The sequence below is a fragment of the Eurypyga helias genome, unplaced genomic scaffold (genome assembly GCF_000690775.1).
Source record: "Eurypyga helias isolate BGI_N326 unplaced genomic scaffold, ASM69077v1 scaffold6839, whole genome shotgun sequence".
Lineage (NCBI taxonomy): Eukaryota > Metazoa > Chordata > Aves > Eurypygiformes > Eurypygidae > Eurypyga > Eurypyga helias.
The window spans coordinates 101,730-115,339 of NW_010270061.1; the positions used below are offsets into that span (position 1 = coordinate 101,730).

The 13,610-nt window shown below is 39.2% G+C and overlaps 1 protein-coding gene across 1 annotated transcript in view; it reads right to left on the bottom strand.

The window, feature by feature from the left end:
• LOC104514572 (protein sidekick-1-like) overlaps positions 1–13,610 on the bottom strand; it is a gene marked incomplete at its 5' end in the record, with an annotated part of 103,660 nt that overhangs the window by 84,047 nt on the left and 6,003 nt on the right. The window contains one exon of the mRNA XM_010158300.1: positions 9,915–10,062. Within this exon, the coding sequence (XP_010156602.1) occupies positions 9,915–10,062 (148 nt within the window). The remainder of the gene's footprint in view (positions 1–9,914; positions 10,063–13,610) is intronic.

Below are 13,610 nucleotides of genomic sequence, written 5' to 3' on the forward strand. Positions count from 1 at the left end.
TGTGAAAATATGAATAAGAATATAAATAAATTAAAATTAAATGTACAAAAAATTTTAGAAGAGCATTATGAGGTTGTTGCTGCAATATCTGTTGGGTAAACAGAAAATGCAGCTGTCAAACAACAGCCATTGAAATCTGTAAGTACCCCAATAAACTGTTTCTTGATGCTGTTAGGCCGGTTTCAGTTCCCATGGAAACAGATGATGGATTACCAAAATTGACATTTGATGTTTTAAAATAATCAGTGATTTGAACTAGTGATTATTATGAAAGTATTGTACTTTTCTTCCAGTGAAGGGGTATTATGCTGGGAGTAGGAAAAGAACACGACAGCTGGCAGACAGCAACAGAGTTGTTAAAATTCCTGCAAATGGTATTGGTTGCTGAGTGACAACAGCAAATGCAGTTTCTTGAAAAATCATTGAGCAAAATCTAGCAAAACTCTATTTCAAGAAGTGAATAGCCTTTGAGGTTTTGGAGAAAAATACATAAAATGTTGTTGCACAGATCTTAGCTTCAATGCTTTCAAGTGCTTTTCCTAAATAAGGTCTTCTTTATACCTCTATTTTGAGAATTCAAGTAGCCAGGAACATATAAACTAGAAATTGCTAGATATTCCATCATGGACTTTTTGACCTATGAATTTATTTGGCGATTACACATTAGGTTCCAATCCTACAAATAAGCTACTACAAACAAAGGCAAAACGTTGGCAATGTTCAGTTTTCCAGTGAGTGGAGGGTAGGTGCAGGGGACATATATCTGGGCAATATGGGGCCTTGTGGTGGGTATTTGGATTGAGAGGGTCACGAAGATTTTGGGGGAAGAAACTAGAGAACAGTGAGGCAGCTCATGGAATAGGCATGAGGGCTTCTGTGATCTTTTGGAAAGGCTGCCTTTTGTCCCTGTGAGGCTTCACAGTAAGACAGTGGCACGAGCATGGTCCACACAATCAGGGTACTGGCACACCCTCTGCCATGTGAGTGAAAGCTAAAGACCATCACTCCCAGACCACAGTCTTCCCAGCTCCTCCTCATCCACCCTCTCCTCTTCCTAGGACTGGTGACCATTTCACCAGTCCATGCCATCTTCTAAGTTCCTCTCTGTCTTTTCTTTCTGCCATCAGGGCTGGAGAACAGTCTCCATCTCTCTCCCAGTATACCCAGACCACGCATGCACCCATCTTGACCCAACTATGGTTTCCCCCATTTCTGTGCTGACAGCACATGAGTCAGGTGGAAGGGGAGGAGAGGCACAGACTTCTTCCAGCATTTCCCTTCCTTCTCCTTTCCCCTTGCCACTGCTATGATGAAAAGTAGGCTGACCAATTCTACTCCTTCCCCAGCCTAGTGACAGGAGTTTAGAAGGAAAAGCAAAGAGAATAAGCTGAGCATTAAGTGATGACTGTGGCCACCCCAATAAACAGATGCTTTGTCTCTCTACATGTAGAATTGGTCCTGACATGTAAAACAACAGATTTGTGTAATATATAAAAATAGCCACAGGCATAAATTAAGAAATAAAAAGTAGTGCTAACAAGGAGCAGACAAATAGATTCCATATGAATATTGGCAGAGTTTAACTGGTTTTTCTCACTTTGAATTGCAAGATGCCTTTACAAATTTTCACGAGAGCCAAAAATCACCCTTCTCACACAGATCAGATATACCCATGAAACCTCAGACAGGGCACTTACAATTTATTTAAATTCATTTGGAAGCTGTTAGATGGAGGCTAAACACAAAACAGCTAAAGATTCCACTCACACTGAGGATCAGAGATAAGCCATAGGCAGGCTGCCAGCTTCTTTCTTCCTCTGCAGCATTAATTAATGTAAGGTCTGCCTCACATTTGCTTCCATGTACCAAATTCTTTAAATTCAAGTTGAATACTGTTAACAAAGTAGACTTGATGCAAATCAGCCACAAAAGCCACAGTACATCCTCAGAGTGCAAAGTTCTGTGTTTTTTTTTCTTCCTGAATCACACAAGTTTTCAATATGAAAGTAAATCTGCCAAAACTATAGGCTTTTTAAATTATTCTACATAAATCTGTGCTATAAAATTAAAGGTTTGTATGTCTAAACACCTTTGCACTTCATCTAAAAACCCACTAGAATCACAAGGAAAGACAGCATTTGCTCATTTCTCCATAGAAAGAAAATTAATAATCCTTTGTAGTTTACAGCCTGAAGTACTGACAGATACATTTTACTTCGGTCGGCTTTGATTAATAAAGTTAATTGGTAAACATAAGACATTACCTTCTGCTATATTTGATAAGTCACAAGTACTTTGCATCTATTTCCATAAAAAGAGAGATATGCGGGGGGTCATAAGAGATAAAATGTTCCCAGGGATTTCAGAACAATTGCCACTTTTGAAGCATACAGCAATAGTTTTCTTTGGCATATTTGCTCTTAGGAATGACTGAAACACTTTTAAGTAGTCTTATCTTGACTCCACATTAAAATATTTCCGTTCGTAGACCGAGCAGTTCAAAGATGGACAGAGAAATGCTTTTCCACAAAAGCACATGAGCTGTTAAAGGATTATATTCATGATTTGTCCCTAATATCACAACTAGTTCTGATCAGGAAATGCAGCAGATGCAAGAATGACAATGATTCTTCCTATTTACCCAACTCTAAATTGGATATGATTTTTTAAAAATAGTGTAAGTTTGCTTTCAAAGAGTAACACTATTAACACTTCTTTGTAGTCCATATTTTCTTTTTCAAAGTACATTTGTCCCCAGAAAGCAACCAACTCATAAATCAATCCCTGCTGCAAGCGGTGATAACTAAATCATACTTGGAGCAAAAAGGTTTCCTTCTAGTGACACTTCCATTCCCTTTGTTTTACAAATTCCAAATCTATGATTAATAAATGTAGTGGCACATAAAATGATTGTGTCCCTTAAATGTGATCATCTCAGGAAAAACAATATCCAACAGCCAGGTTTTCTTCTTAGACACTGATCTTTAAAGTTTTATTGGAACTTACAGCTGTTGAAGATTGTGCTGAAAGACACGGTGAACAGCTGAGGCCTCTTAAAACACAATATTAATTCCAAGCATCCGCTCTTTTTTGTATCAAAAAATATGGATTTTACAGTGCTAGCATAATGACAGCAACTTCCCCTGGCTTATAAAAAATATATATATTCAAAAACCCTCTGTGGTTTGTGTCCAAATTTGAAATGAAACATATTGGTCAAATCCCAAAATGTGCCTCGCATCTCATCAGTCAGAGTGTCTCTCTTGGGAGGAATCCCCTTCCAAATGAGCCTTGCTAAAAGGCATGTTCTTTGGCAGCAATTTTTTCTACTGTCCCCCTTCCATCCTGTGATGGGCTGTGTTGGTCACACACCCTGCATTCAGCACATACACAGTCCCCAGATATGACTTAGTCTTCCTCTCTCTTCATCTAACACAAGAGATTTTACCCTAAAAGTTAAGAGGTCTGTATAAATTAAATTTTGAAACATATGTTTAAATCCTGTGGCAAACAAATTATAAGCAGAGAGAAAAACAGTGAGGTTGAATCTAGACAAGTCAAACAGCTTTAGAAAATAATCCTGGGATTTGCTTACCCTGAGGTGTTAACGTTTTCCTCTGCTGAACACAGTAGACAGTAATACTCAAAACAGCACACTGACAGCACCCAGGACTACACAAATGGAGTATTTGAGGAGATGATGGGAGATTCCCCTACAGTCTTCCATATGCATATGGGCCTTGGGGATAAGGGTAACATTTTATGTAGGATGATTCCTTGCGCTGCCTGTTCCCTCAAACTGAAATTACTCAATGCAGAAGTTTGGTTAAATAAATGAATAACAGGGTACTAATGAATTTCAGCTTCGGGAATTAATTTCATTCTACAAATAATTCTTCTTTTTCAGGTATGGACTTTAAAATTCACATGGAGCCTGAAAAAGGTACAGGCAGATAAAACCACCTTATAGGGTTTTTTGCCACGTCTCCCTGCTGAGAGGTGTCACTCCCCTTCATAATGTCAGCAGACTTGAAAGATCTGCAAACTTTTTTTTTTTTTTAAATTATTGCTTAGCTAACACACTGCAGAGCTGACAGTCTCTGAATTTATTGTTCACGAACGCTAATCATCACAATTTTAATTAAAGTATTATCCGGTGTACGTGGAAAGTAATTATGTGCAACTAACGTAAGTTGTGTGACAGGCCAGCGTTTGTAGAGAAATGCATCGCTGTCACTAGAACTGCTCAGATAAAATGGTGTTTGGTTTAAAGTGAAAACCGTACACATGGCACATGAAGTGAGCTGCTACCATCAATGCACAACCTACTCTAATGCTAATATCAGCCCAAAACCTGATATATTATTCCTAGATATTTTAGGTTTTTCTATGTTTTAAAGCCTATTTAGCTACAACTACCTTTTTTTTGATACTCTCACTAATATATTTAAAACTTTACCTTAACAAATTGCTAGTAAATCTGCACCAGCTTTGCTTATTTGCAAGGTATTATGAGTGTTGAAAACCACAGCAAGTCATATTTGACAACTGCTTGTGCCTAACATATTTTCATTTCACAATCTGTCAGCACATTTAGTCCCTCAAAGAGTTAGTAATGACCACACACATTCAAACGCATAATGAATTGTTCTTACTGCAAAAAAATAGATATTGAACTCACGTACACCTAAAGGCAATGCAATTCATCCTCCCTGTCTAGTGGGATGAAGTGCTGATGTGGGTTGACCTTGGCTGGAGGCCACGTGCCCCCCAAAGCCGCTCTGTCACTGCCCTCCTCAGCTGGGCAGGGGAGAGAAAATACAACAGAAGGCTCCTGGGTCGAGGTAAGGGCAGGGAGGGGTCAGGGCACAGTTACCACCGTGGGCAAAACAGACTCGACTGGGGGAAAATTAGTTTATCGCCAATCAAATCAGAGTAAAAGCGAACTAAAACCAAATCTTAAGAACACCCCCACCTCTCTCACTTCGTCTCAGGCTCAGCTTAGCTCCCCATTTCTCTGCCTCCTCTCCCCAAGCGGCTCAAGGGGACAGGGAATGGGGGATGTGGCCAGTCCATCACACATTGTCTCTGACGCTCCTTCCTGTTTAGGCGAGAATCCCCACACTCTGCCCCTGCTCCAGAGTGGGGTCCCTCCCATGGGAAACAGTCCTCCAACTTCTCCAGCATGAATTGTTCCCAGGGGCTGCAGTTCTCCACAAACTGTGGAGACCCTTCAGGCATCCCCCTGCTCCGGTGTGGGGTCCTCCCTGGGCTGCAGGGGGGTCTCTGCTCCCCCCGTGACCCTCCATGGCTGCAGGGCACAGCCGGCCTCACCATGGGCTGCCGGGGAACCTCTGCTCCGGCACCTGGAGCACCTGCTCCCCTCCTTCTCCACTGACCTGGGGGTTGGCAGGGTTGTTGCTCTCGTATGTTCTCACTCCTCTCTCTTGCTGCAGTTGTGAAGTTTTCCTTTTTCCCCTTCTTAATTACGTTATCCCAGAGGCTCTACCACTATCCCTGATGGCCTTGGGGAGCAGGGGGTCTGTCTTGGAGCCGGCTGCATTGGCTCTGTTGGATGTAGGGGAAGCTTCTCGCAGCCTCTCACAGAAGGCCCCCCCTGTGCCCTCCCCAATACCAAAACCTTGCTGTGAAAACCCAATACAAGAGCATTTGTAAAATGTTTTGGTTCATTAACAGTTAAATAAGTGACAAAACATGCACCCAGCTGAAAGGAACACCGCAGAAGTGCCTTTATAGGCTAAAAAAAAAAAAAAATTCTGGTTTGTGTCAGACATAATTCCACTAACAAGAAACATGAGTTAATATTCATCTAACTGCAGCTTACTAGGGGAAAAAATAGTTTCACTATAAAGAAAGTTAATGAAGACAGTAATAATGTCTTCATAGTGGAAATTTTCTTCTTAAAAAAGAAACCAACAATGAATGAATTGATGGCTGGAGTGAACCTTTTCAGTGAAAAGGTCCTTCCCTTAGAAAAAAGTAGAAACATCCACTAAGAGTACTAAGAATTTAATTCCTCAATACCACAACAGAAAGGCAATTGCAGACCTTGACAGTGCTACTGTCCTTTGTGCCTCTCCACGGTACCGTACACGCCTCGTGTAAAGAAAGTTAAATGCGCTCTGCTTTTAAGTCTGATGAAGTACACCCAGGCAAGGCAAGCTGAAGACTTGACATCTCAGAGTAGCAATTTCTTTTGATGCAGTTACCTTTAGAGAGGCTATTGTTTTCTGAGATGTGAGGGGAAACAAGCAAAATCAGCCCATCAGTCAAGACACTGGATAATAGTGCAGTTGTAATTCCACATTAGTCTACTGGTTCATCTGGGAAACATTCATCTGTCTACATGTAATGTGAAGTCTATTCTAAAAATTCTTGGGAAATTTTCATGTAAGATAATAAAAAAACCATTCCAACCCCTAATTCCTCTCCTTGCTTATTTTCTCCTTCATACTCTTCTAGCACGCGCACAGCCTCCTCCTGATGATCTAGAAACACTCCTTTAAAATATCCACCTAAGGCTTGGTGACAGACAGCGCACAACGGCCAAAGTGAATATGCACGCACACTGTGCTAAGCAGAGGGGGAGAAAGTTTTAGGATTTAAATTTTTAAATCCACACCATCACGTCGCACTAACTCTGCTGCAGATTTGTTAGCTGCCTTAAGTCATAAACTGTAGTGACAACCCCATGAGTATACGCAGGCCATTTGCTCCACATCCATGTATCATACGGGGATTTGTTGACTTTACATACCCACTTATTTAGGAGGAACTTGTTGTACTATTCTTCTTTTTATCTGGGGCTCTAACAAACTATTATGGCACCAACACTACTAAAGTGGGAATTAATACATAGTTATTTGCTGCAAAATTCCACCATGAGTTACACACCAGTTAAACAGAATATGCAGTTGGAAAAAGAATTGCCTTTGTCTCAAAGCCAACTTTCTCCCAGAAAAACAGCCATGCACTCTCTCACAGCCATGCACTCTCACAGGGCAGAATTACTGTTCTGACTAAAAAAAGGTAGAACAATCTGAACTTTTTTTTTTTTTCCCCTCCAGCGTAAATAGCTGCTACTTTTCAGCCTAATGATCAGTCAGAGAAACAGGAAGTCACACAGATGTTACACCTGGTCAACGGAATTCAGGAAGACCTGCTCTGGTGTGATCCCATAAATGTCCTAAATGCTAGTAAACAGTGAAAAACATCAGCATTTATTGCCTTAAACCTAGTAGGGAAACCCTAATGCAGAGCCAATTAAATTACATGCCTTGAAACACCTTAAGAATTATTTTTTTCCTCAGAACAACTCATTCTTCTGATCTTTCATATTTCTCACATAAGGACAATCCAGCACGCTATTTCCACATCAGTGACAAGAATTCATTCTCGTGGTGACAGCAGCCTGGTGTAAATAAGCATCTGGCTCATTATTACGACATAAAAATGGTGCAGTGTTAAGGACACGTGTATCAAGGATTTGCCTGAGTAAAAACTCCTGATAATCTATTTTTAATTAATTGGGTTTTTTTTAAAGTTGCTACATAAAATATTGGGCAATGCCAACTTCATCTGTATTCAACAGGCACTAATGAGAAATTAGTGAATAGCGTAACTGCTACTATTGTCCTCATTTTTAACACTGCTTATTTCCTCAGTCTGCAGCAATGTCAGTCTTAGAAATCATTATTACAGCTGACAGACTAGCTGATTGATTTGGCCAAATCATTGTAAGCTTGTTTAAGAGGATTAAAAAAGCTTTCTATTGATTTAGCAATATAAGGTACTTTTAATCAGTTTAAAGAGCATCCATACAGGGAAGGTGTATCAATTTAACTGATCAGTTTAGCAGGTGATCCAGTTAGACTGATGGATGATCTAACTGGATCACCTGCTAAACGGATCAGTTAAATTGATACAGCTCTTTGCGTACAGAAAACATGATGTTAAACGCACTACTTGCTCCATAGATAAGAAACAAAGCTCCCATCAGATATTTCTGCATTTCTCACAGTTTCATATGCATCCTCCCCATGTCCCAGGTTTCCTGTATCATCAGGGCTGCCATATTTACACCCAGAATTTCAGTTCAGGCAGCAATATGTGTGTATATGCTCTACGTTTTTTCCAACACTCTGAGGGAACAGCAGACCCAGTGCAGAGTCCAGCGATGACTGGTATGTGTACCGTAAATCTGCCACTTCCTGGCCTATCAGGCTTACTATATGATACATATATCGAATGTCCAAGGAAGTTCACACTTTCAGCACGTGTACTTCTACTGCAAAAGCGTTTAGAAATTCCTACACAGGCCAGACAAATGACCACAAATTCCTTTCAGCCAAAATTTCTGACTGGGGAAACAAAATATATGTGGAAACCTTTACGTATATTTGACCCCTGCTGCAGAACAGACTTCTACAGTTTTCCCATTTGTAAACACTAACACAGTGCTATGAATTACAAGTGATTTTACCCCAATAATCCCAAAAGGGTAGGAGTAAGCACAGCATATGAAAATTAGGATTTTATATTAATGAACAGATGACACACGTACCTCTAGTTGCAATTTTCCCAGACTGTAAGAGAACTCGCACAAAACATAACATGTTTGCCTAGGTCTCTGTGTTCTGATACCCAATAAGAGTTCCCAACAAACTGTCCGATAACTGGATAACAAGGCTTTTTCACCATCTGCAAATTTTTGGTTTCTGCATTCTCAGCACTGACAAAAGAAAATTTGTAATGTGGCAGAAGTGGAGGAAGTAGATTCTGAACGGCTAATGACTCAGGATTTGTCACTTAGCTCTCTTCAAGAGGTTGCCCAGAAACCCATTGTTTCATCTTCCAGCTTGTTTCCCATCAAATTACTATTAAATTATTCATAAATTATTACATAGTTGCTTCACATCCCTGCAATACTAATTTTTACAGTTTCAAAGAGCCTGTAGTACAAGCTTTCAGGTTTAAAAAGTGCACATAAGCAGCAGGAAAATACACAGTACAGATTAATACAGTTAAAAACCAAGAAGAATTTTCTTTTTCTAATACAAACTCCAAAGTCTCACCACCCCTTCTGGAACTTGGCAATATCCCATTACCCATCAGTTGCATCGGTACATCTATCCCTTTGAACACATGAAAATATAATCCACAGACAAAAATATCCACCAACATTCTTGGCATTTTAACAGGTTCCAAATAAATTAGGCAAGTAAAAAAAGATTTTATCTATTTTTTTTAATGTTACAGCAAACCACTTCAGTGTCTAAATAAAACTGTGCAGGTAAAAGCACAGGATGGCTTCATAACTGTTTCAGGAAAGGATAAATGAGCACACCTTCCAATAATAACTAATCAAAGTGCTGTGCCATTAGTGGGTGAGCTGCTAATTAGTCAAAAAGATATAAAACTGTCATTGTAGGCTAAAAAGATAAGGGAAAAATAAGCAATATTTAGAAATTTATCATGAGGAAAATAGTATTAAGCATAATTCCATGTACAAAAAAAAAATCAGACTCATATTAGAAAAGAAAAATTCCAGTATTCATTAAGTCAGTTCACTCAAGTAAACATAATTGAGAGATGAGCATTTCCTTTTCCAAAATGTATCATGAAAATGAATAGCGTGAAGGAAATGCAGACATCCTGCGTATCTACTCCCTTATGCTGCACCAGGACCATTAAAATCACATGAATTATTTTGTCAAACTGCTTAGAAAGTTCAGAGATGATCTTAAAATAGTCATTTATCTCAAACTTAGTATGAACAAGGCTACTTTATTCTCTTTAAACCTTAATTAGTGTACTTAAAATGTAAGTTGCGTTATCAAATGCAATTAATCATAGTTTAGGGTGGGGGTATTTTGAGCTTTAGATTGACTCACATTCTGCTGCTTGGTATAATCTTGTGCCCGTCTCTAAACCATGTCACTTGTGGTCTTGGATAGCTGAGTATGTGTAGGACGTCGAGCACTGCAGCTTGCCCTTGAGTCACTGTTTTTCTCTGGTTTGCGTCCACGAAATTCCCCATGTCTGCAAAGAAAACAATTACACTAAGAGTGGCGGAAGTTCTTGTCTCTCTCCCCATTTCTTTTCAGTCAATACAGAAACAACCGTGTTTTACCACAGTCACTGGCACTGGTAATTGGTCAATATGACACTACAGATCATGAGACGGTGTTGATCAACACAGGTTTGGATGAGCATAAGGCGAAGTCAAGCGCTGCTAGAGCACACAAGAAGTACACCAGTCAGCAGCACTGCACAGCCTCGCGTGCTTCTGCAGCAAGAGCCTGTTTATAACTGAAAGTGACATTTTAATGGAGGTCTGGTTCAGTTTGTTTTAAATAAAGAAACAAGAAACAAACAAGAAACATTCTTTTATCTTGCACAAGATAAAAGAAATTCCTGTGCAACAGAAAGGAATGCAAATGGTGTATATGATTTTATGAATTTTTTGGTCACCAATTTTTTTTTTTTTAAATCCTTTTATCGACAGCCTCACAAAGAGCCCAGCAGCTGTATCACTTGCAGTCAATCCCCTGTACAGTCAGGTCTGCGAGGGTAAGCCACTACACCCACACGGATGTCAAAGCAGCAGGGCTATAGTCATGTTGGTAGCTATTAGTTCTTCTGGCACTGAACTACAATTTAAATAGTGCATCTAGATCTCTGACATTTACAAAGGCATCAGTAGTATTAAAGAGCAGCTTTTAACAAAAATTTTAATGGAAGAAGGAAAAATAGAATTGCAGAACCTCTGTCTCTGAAGGTTTTATTTCACAGACAAGTTCATACATCTACAGAGCCCTTGTAAAAACCTCAGTGAACGTTTCACTCTTGTTTTTCTTCTTTTGCCTTTTGCATCACATTCCTATCCATTAAAATAAACAGGGCTGTAGGCTCCTACTTATTCACCCTCCAAAGAACTTCTATGCATTTTAATTTGCTTTAAACCAAGAAACTGATGGACGCACAGAACTACTCTGGTTTCTGCTATTGAATTATGATTTTTTTTTTTTTGAGGACCACAGGGTTCTTCAAGTTCTCTGCTGCAGAGAAGGATGCAAAGGACATTGAAACACAGAAGACTACTAGCAGGTCTGTGGATGGCAGGAGATGAGAAGAGATGTAACAAGACCAGAAGTTAAAAACACATGGTATTTTAAAGAAGCTTTAATCATCCTTGTGATTTTCAAGTTATTTATTCAGACATAATCAGCATTGTACTTCCTGTGCTGCTCCATATTTCTTACAACTGTAATCAGATCATCTACTTGAAGTTTCAAACCATGTAGGTGGATCTAATTAACTTCACCGTCTTACGATTATTTTAGTCTTCACAATCCAAGAGCTTCTAAGCCCATTCTGTAACTAAGATTTACTCCACCGTTTTCCCACAAATATCTGTTCCCATCCAGTTAAGTGGTACGTCAGCATGCACTGAGAACGTTTTTTTAATTATTTAACAAGTTCCCTGCTACTTCAGAGATCTAGGACATGGGAAATACCTCAGATCTTTCTCAATGCAAATTATAATCGTGCCTTTCATTTTTTCACTACAGATCTTGAGTTTTAGTTTATTGGGAAGCATCCTCTCACCAGTGGCAAAAATAGGTTGTTTCCCGTGAACGCTTCTGAGCTGAACATCGAACACACAGTTCCCCATAACCCTTGAGGACTGGATGACTTTAGTAACCTCTTGGAATGCTGCTTCCAGTGTTTTCCACAATAACCCAAAAGTAAACGACGATAAAGTACAGGTACTTCATTATGTCCACACAGCTTAAATCAATTACTTTAGAGCAGAAATGTTAAAACACAGAAAAACAATCACGTGGCACCAGTAGCTACCCTGGGTAGAGGAGAAAGGGATTAATTAAAACTTGTAAAACACCCTAATCCGCGGGAATGAAGTGCAAGCCTGACTGACAAGTTTCACTCTAGAAGCCATATAGACCACTATAGGTTCAAGACCAAAGGTCTCCCAAGTCATACAAGGTCCACTTTGTTCTGCCTCAAAGTCTTTCTCACTGATAACAAATAAATAAATTGACTGCTTAATTCAGACAGGGAAATCTTGAGAGAGCTTTTTAGCCTTGTTCAGCAATGCATAACTACAAATTAAAAAGGGGGGGAAAATTAAAACTGAAGTAAACAATTACACTTCTTTCTTTCTCAAGAACAAACACACACACACAAAAAAGCCTGGAGAAACAGACCACTTCACTGCAAATCTTCCCCTCATTCAGAGGGGAATAAGGCTGTCTTTTCAGGAGACAAAATTCTTCAGAAGAAGTAGCAAGGTAAGGTATTCCTGTGCCTCCTTCTCACTATCGTTCCCACAAGTAATTCCTCAAGAATTGCTCCCTCCGCTGTGCCACTAGAACCACCTGTACAGCTGTGTGGGGAATCGGGTGAGGGGAGAAAAGAACTATTTCAACAAACTTGGCAAAATAATTAATGCTTCTTTTTAGTTTTGGAGTTTTCCAGACCACAGCTGCACAGGCAAGTTTTTCAAGGGAATACCACTGAAGCAATACCACCGAGAGATCAAACATCAAATTACTGATATTACTGACATTACAGATAGAGTAACACAATTTACTGTAATACAGTAATCTGGTGAACATGGTTCCAAAACTTAGAGGGTATCATTTGCAACTGGTTTGATTTTAAAACACAGGAAATTTTATGTAATTTCCCTCATGACACAGTGATTAATCTGAATCAGTTCCTTGGAATTGGATTCCTAATGGATAACTCAATTTATCTAAATTCCACTTATCAAGTGACATTTACTTCTACTGAATTTCCAGTTATTGACCCTGACGAAGGGAAGTGTGATCCATGTATCAGATTTCTTACACACAGTGTACAAACCTGTCTTTTTTGCAAATTTTCATGTTTTGTTTTTACTTTGATAAAAGTGTTAAGCCTAATTTTATTATTATTTCCAAACAAGTTACTTGGATTATATTTTCTATATATTAACGGAAAGAAATAAAATTACAGTATGTAATCATTTCTTCAGTCATGCTAACTAGCATTAACTCCTGAGAAATTCAATTTAATATTTCCAAATAGAAGTGAGGTAGCAAATCAGATGTCAACTCAAAAATTCTGCATAATCCAAACTAAAGCTGTAAAAACACTGGAGAGTTTGGTTCAGAAACGTGTTGAGAACAGACTTTTAAAGTTTCGTTAGCAAGGTTTTCATTGTCAAACAACTGCTTATTTTGCAGCACAAGGATTACAATCAGAAATCTTCATGGAGCTCTCCCCACCATATGGTCTTCTTTCAGATCTCCTCTGCTGTCCTCTGGGCTTTCTGTTGTTGTTTTGATTGATTTTTTGGGTTGGTGCTATTTGGCCTTTCTTAATCCCTGCATATTTAGGGAAAGGTAGAATAGTTTTCTCATGCTACAGCTGTCTCCAAGCTTGCTGTAAAAACGTAACGTTGCACTGCTTAGAAGTGTTTCCCAAAAGATAACTGGAGGAAGTGTGAAACTGCTTGTGATGCCATCATTTTAAAGTTTATTACATATGATATCTAATAACTTTTCTGACTAGCAAATGTT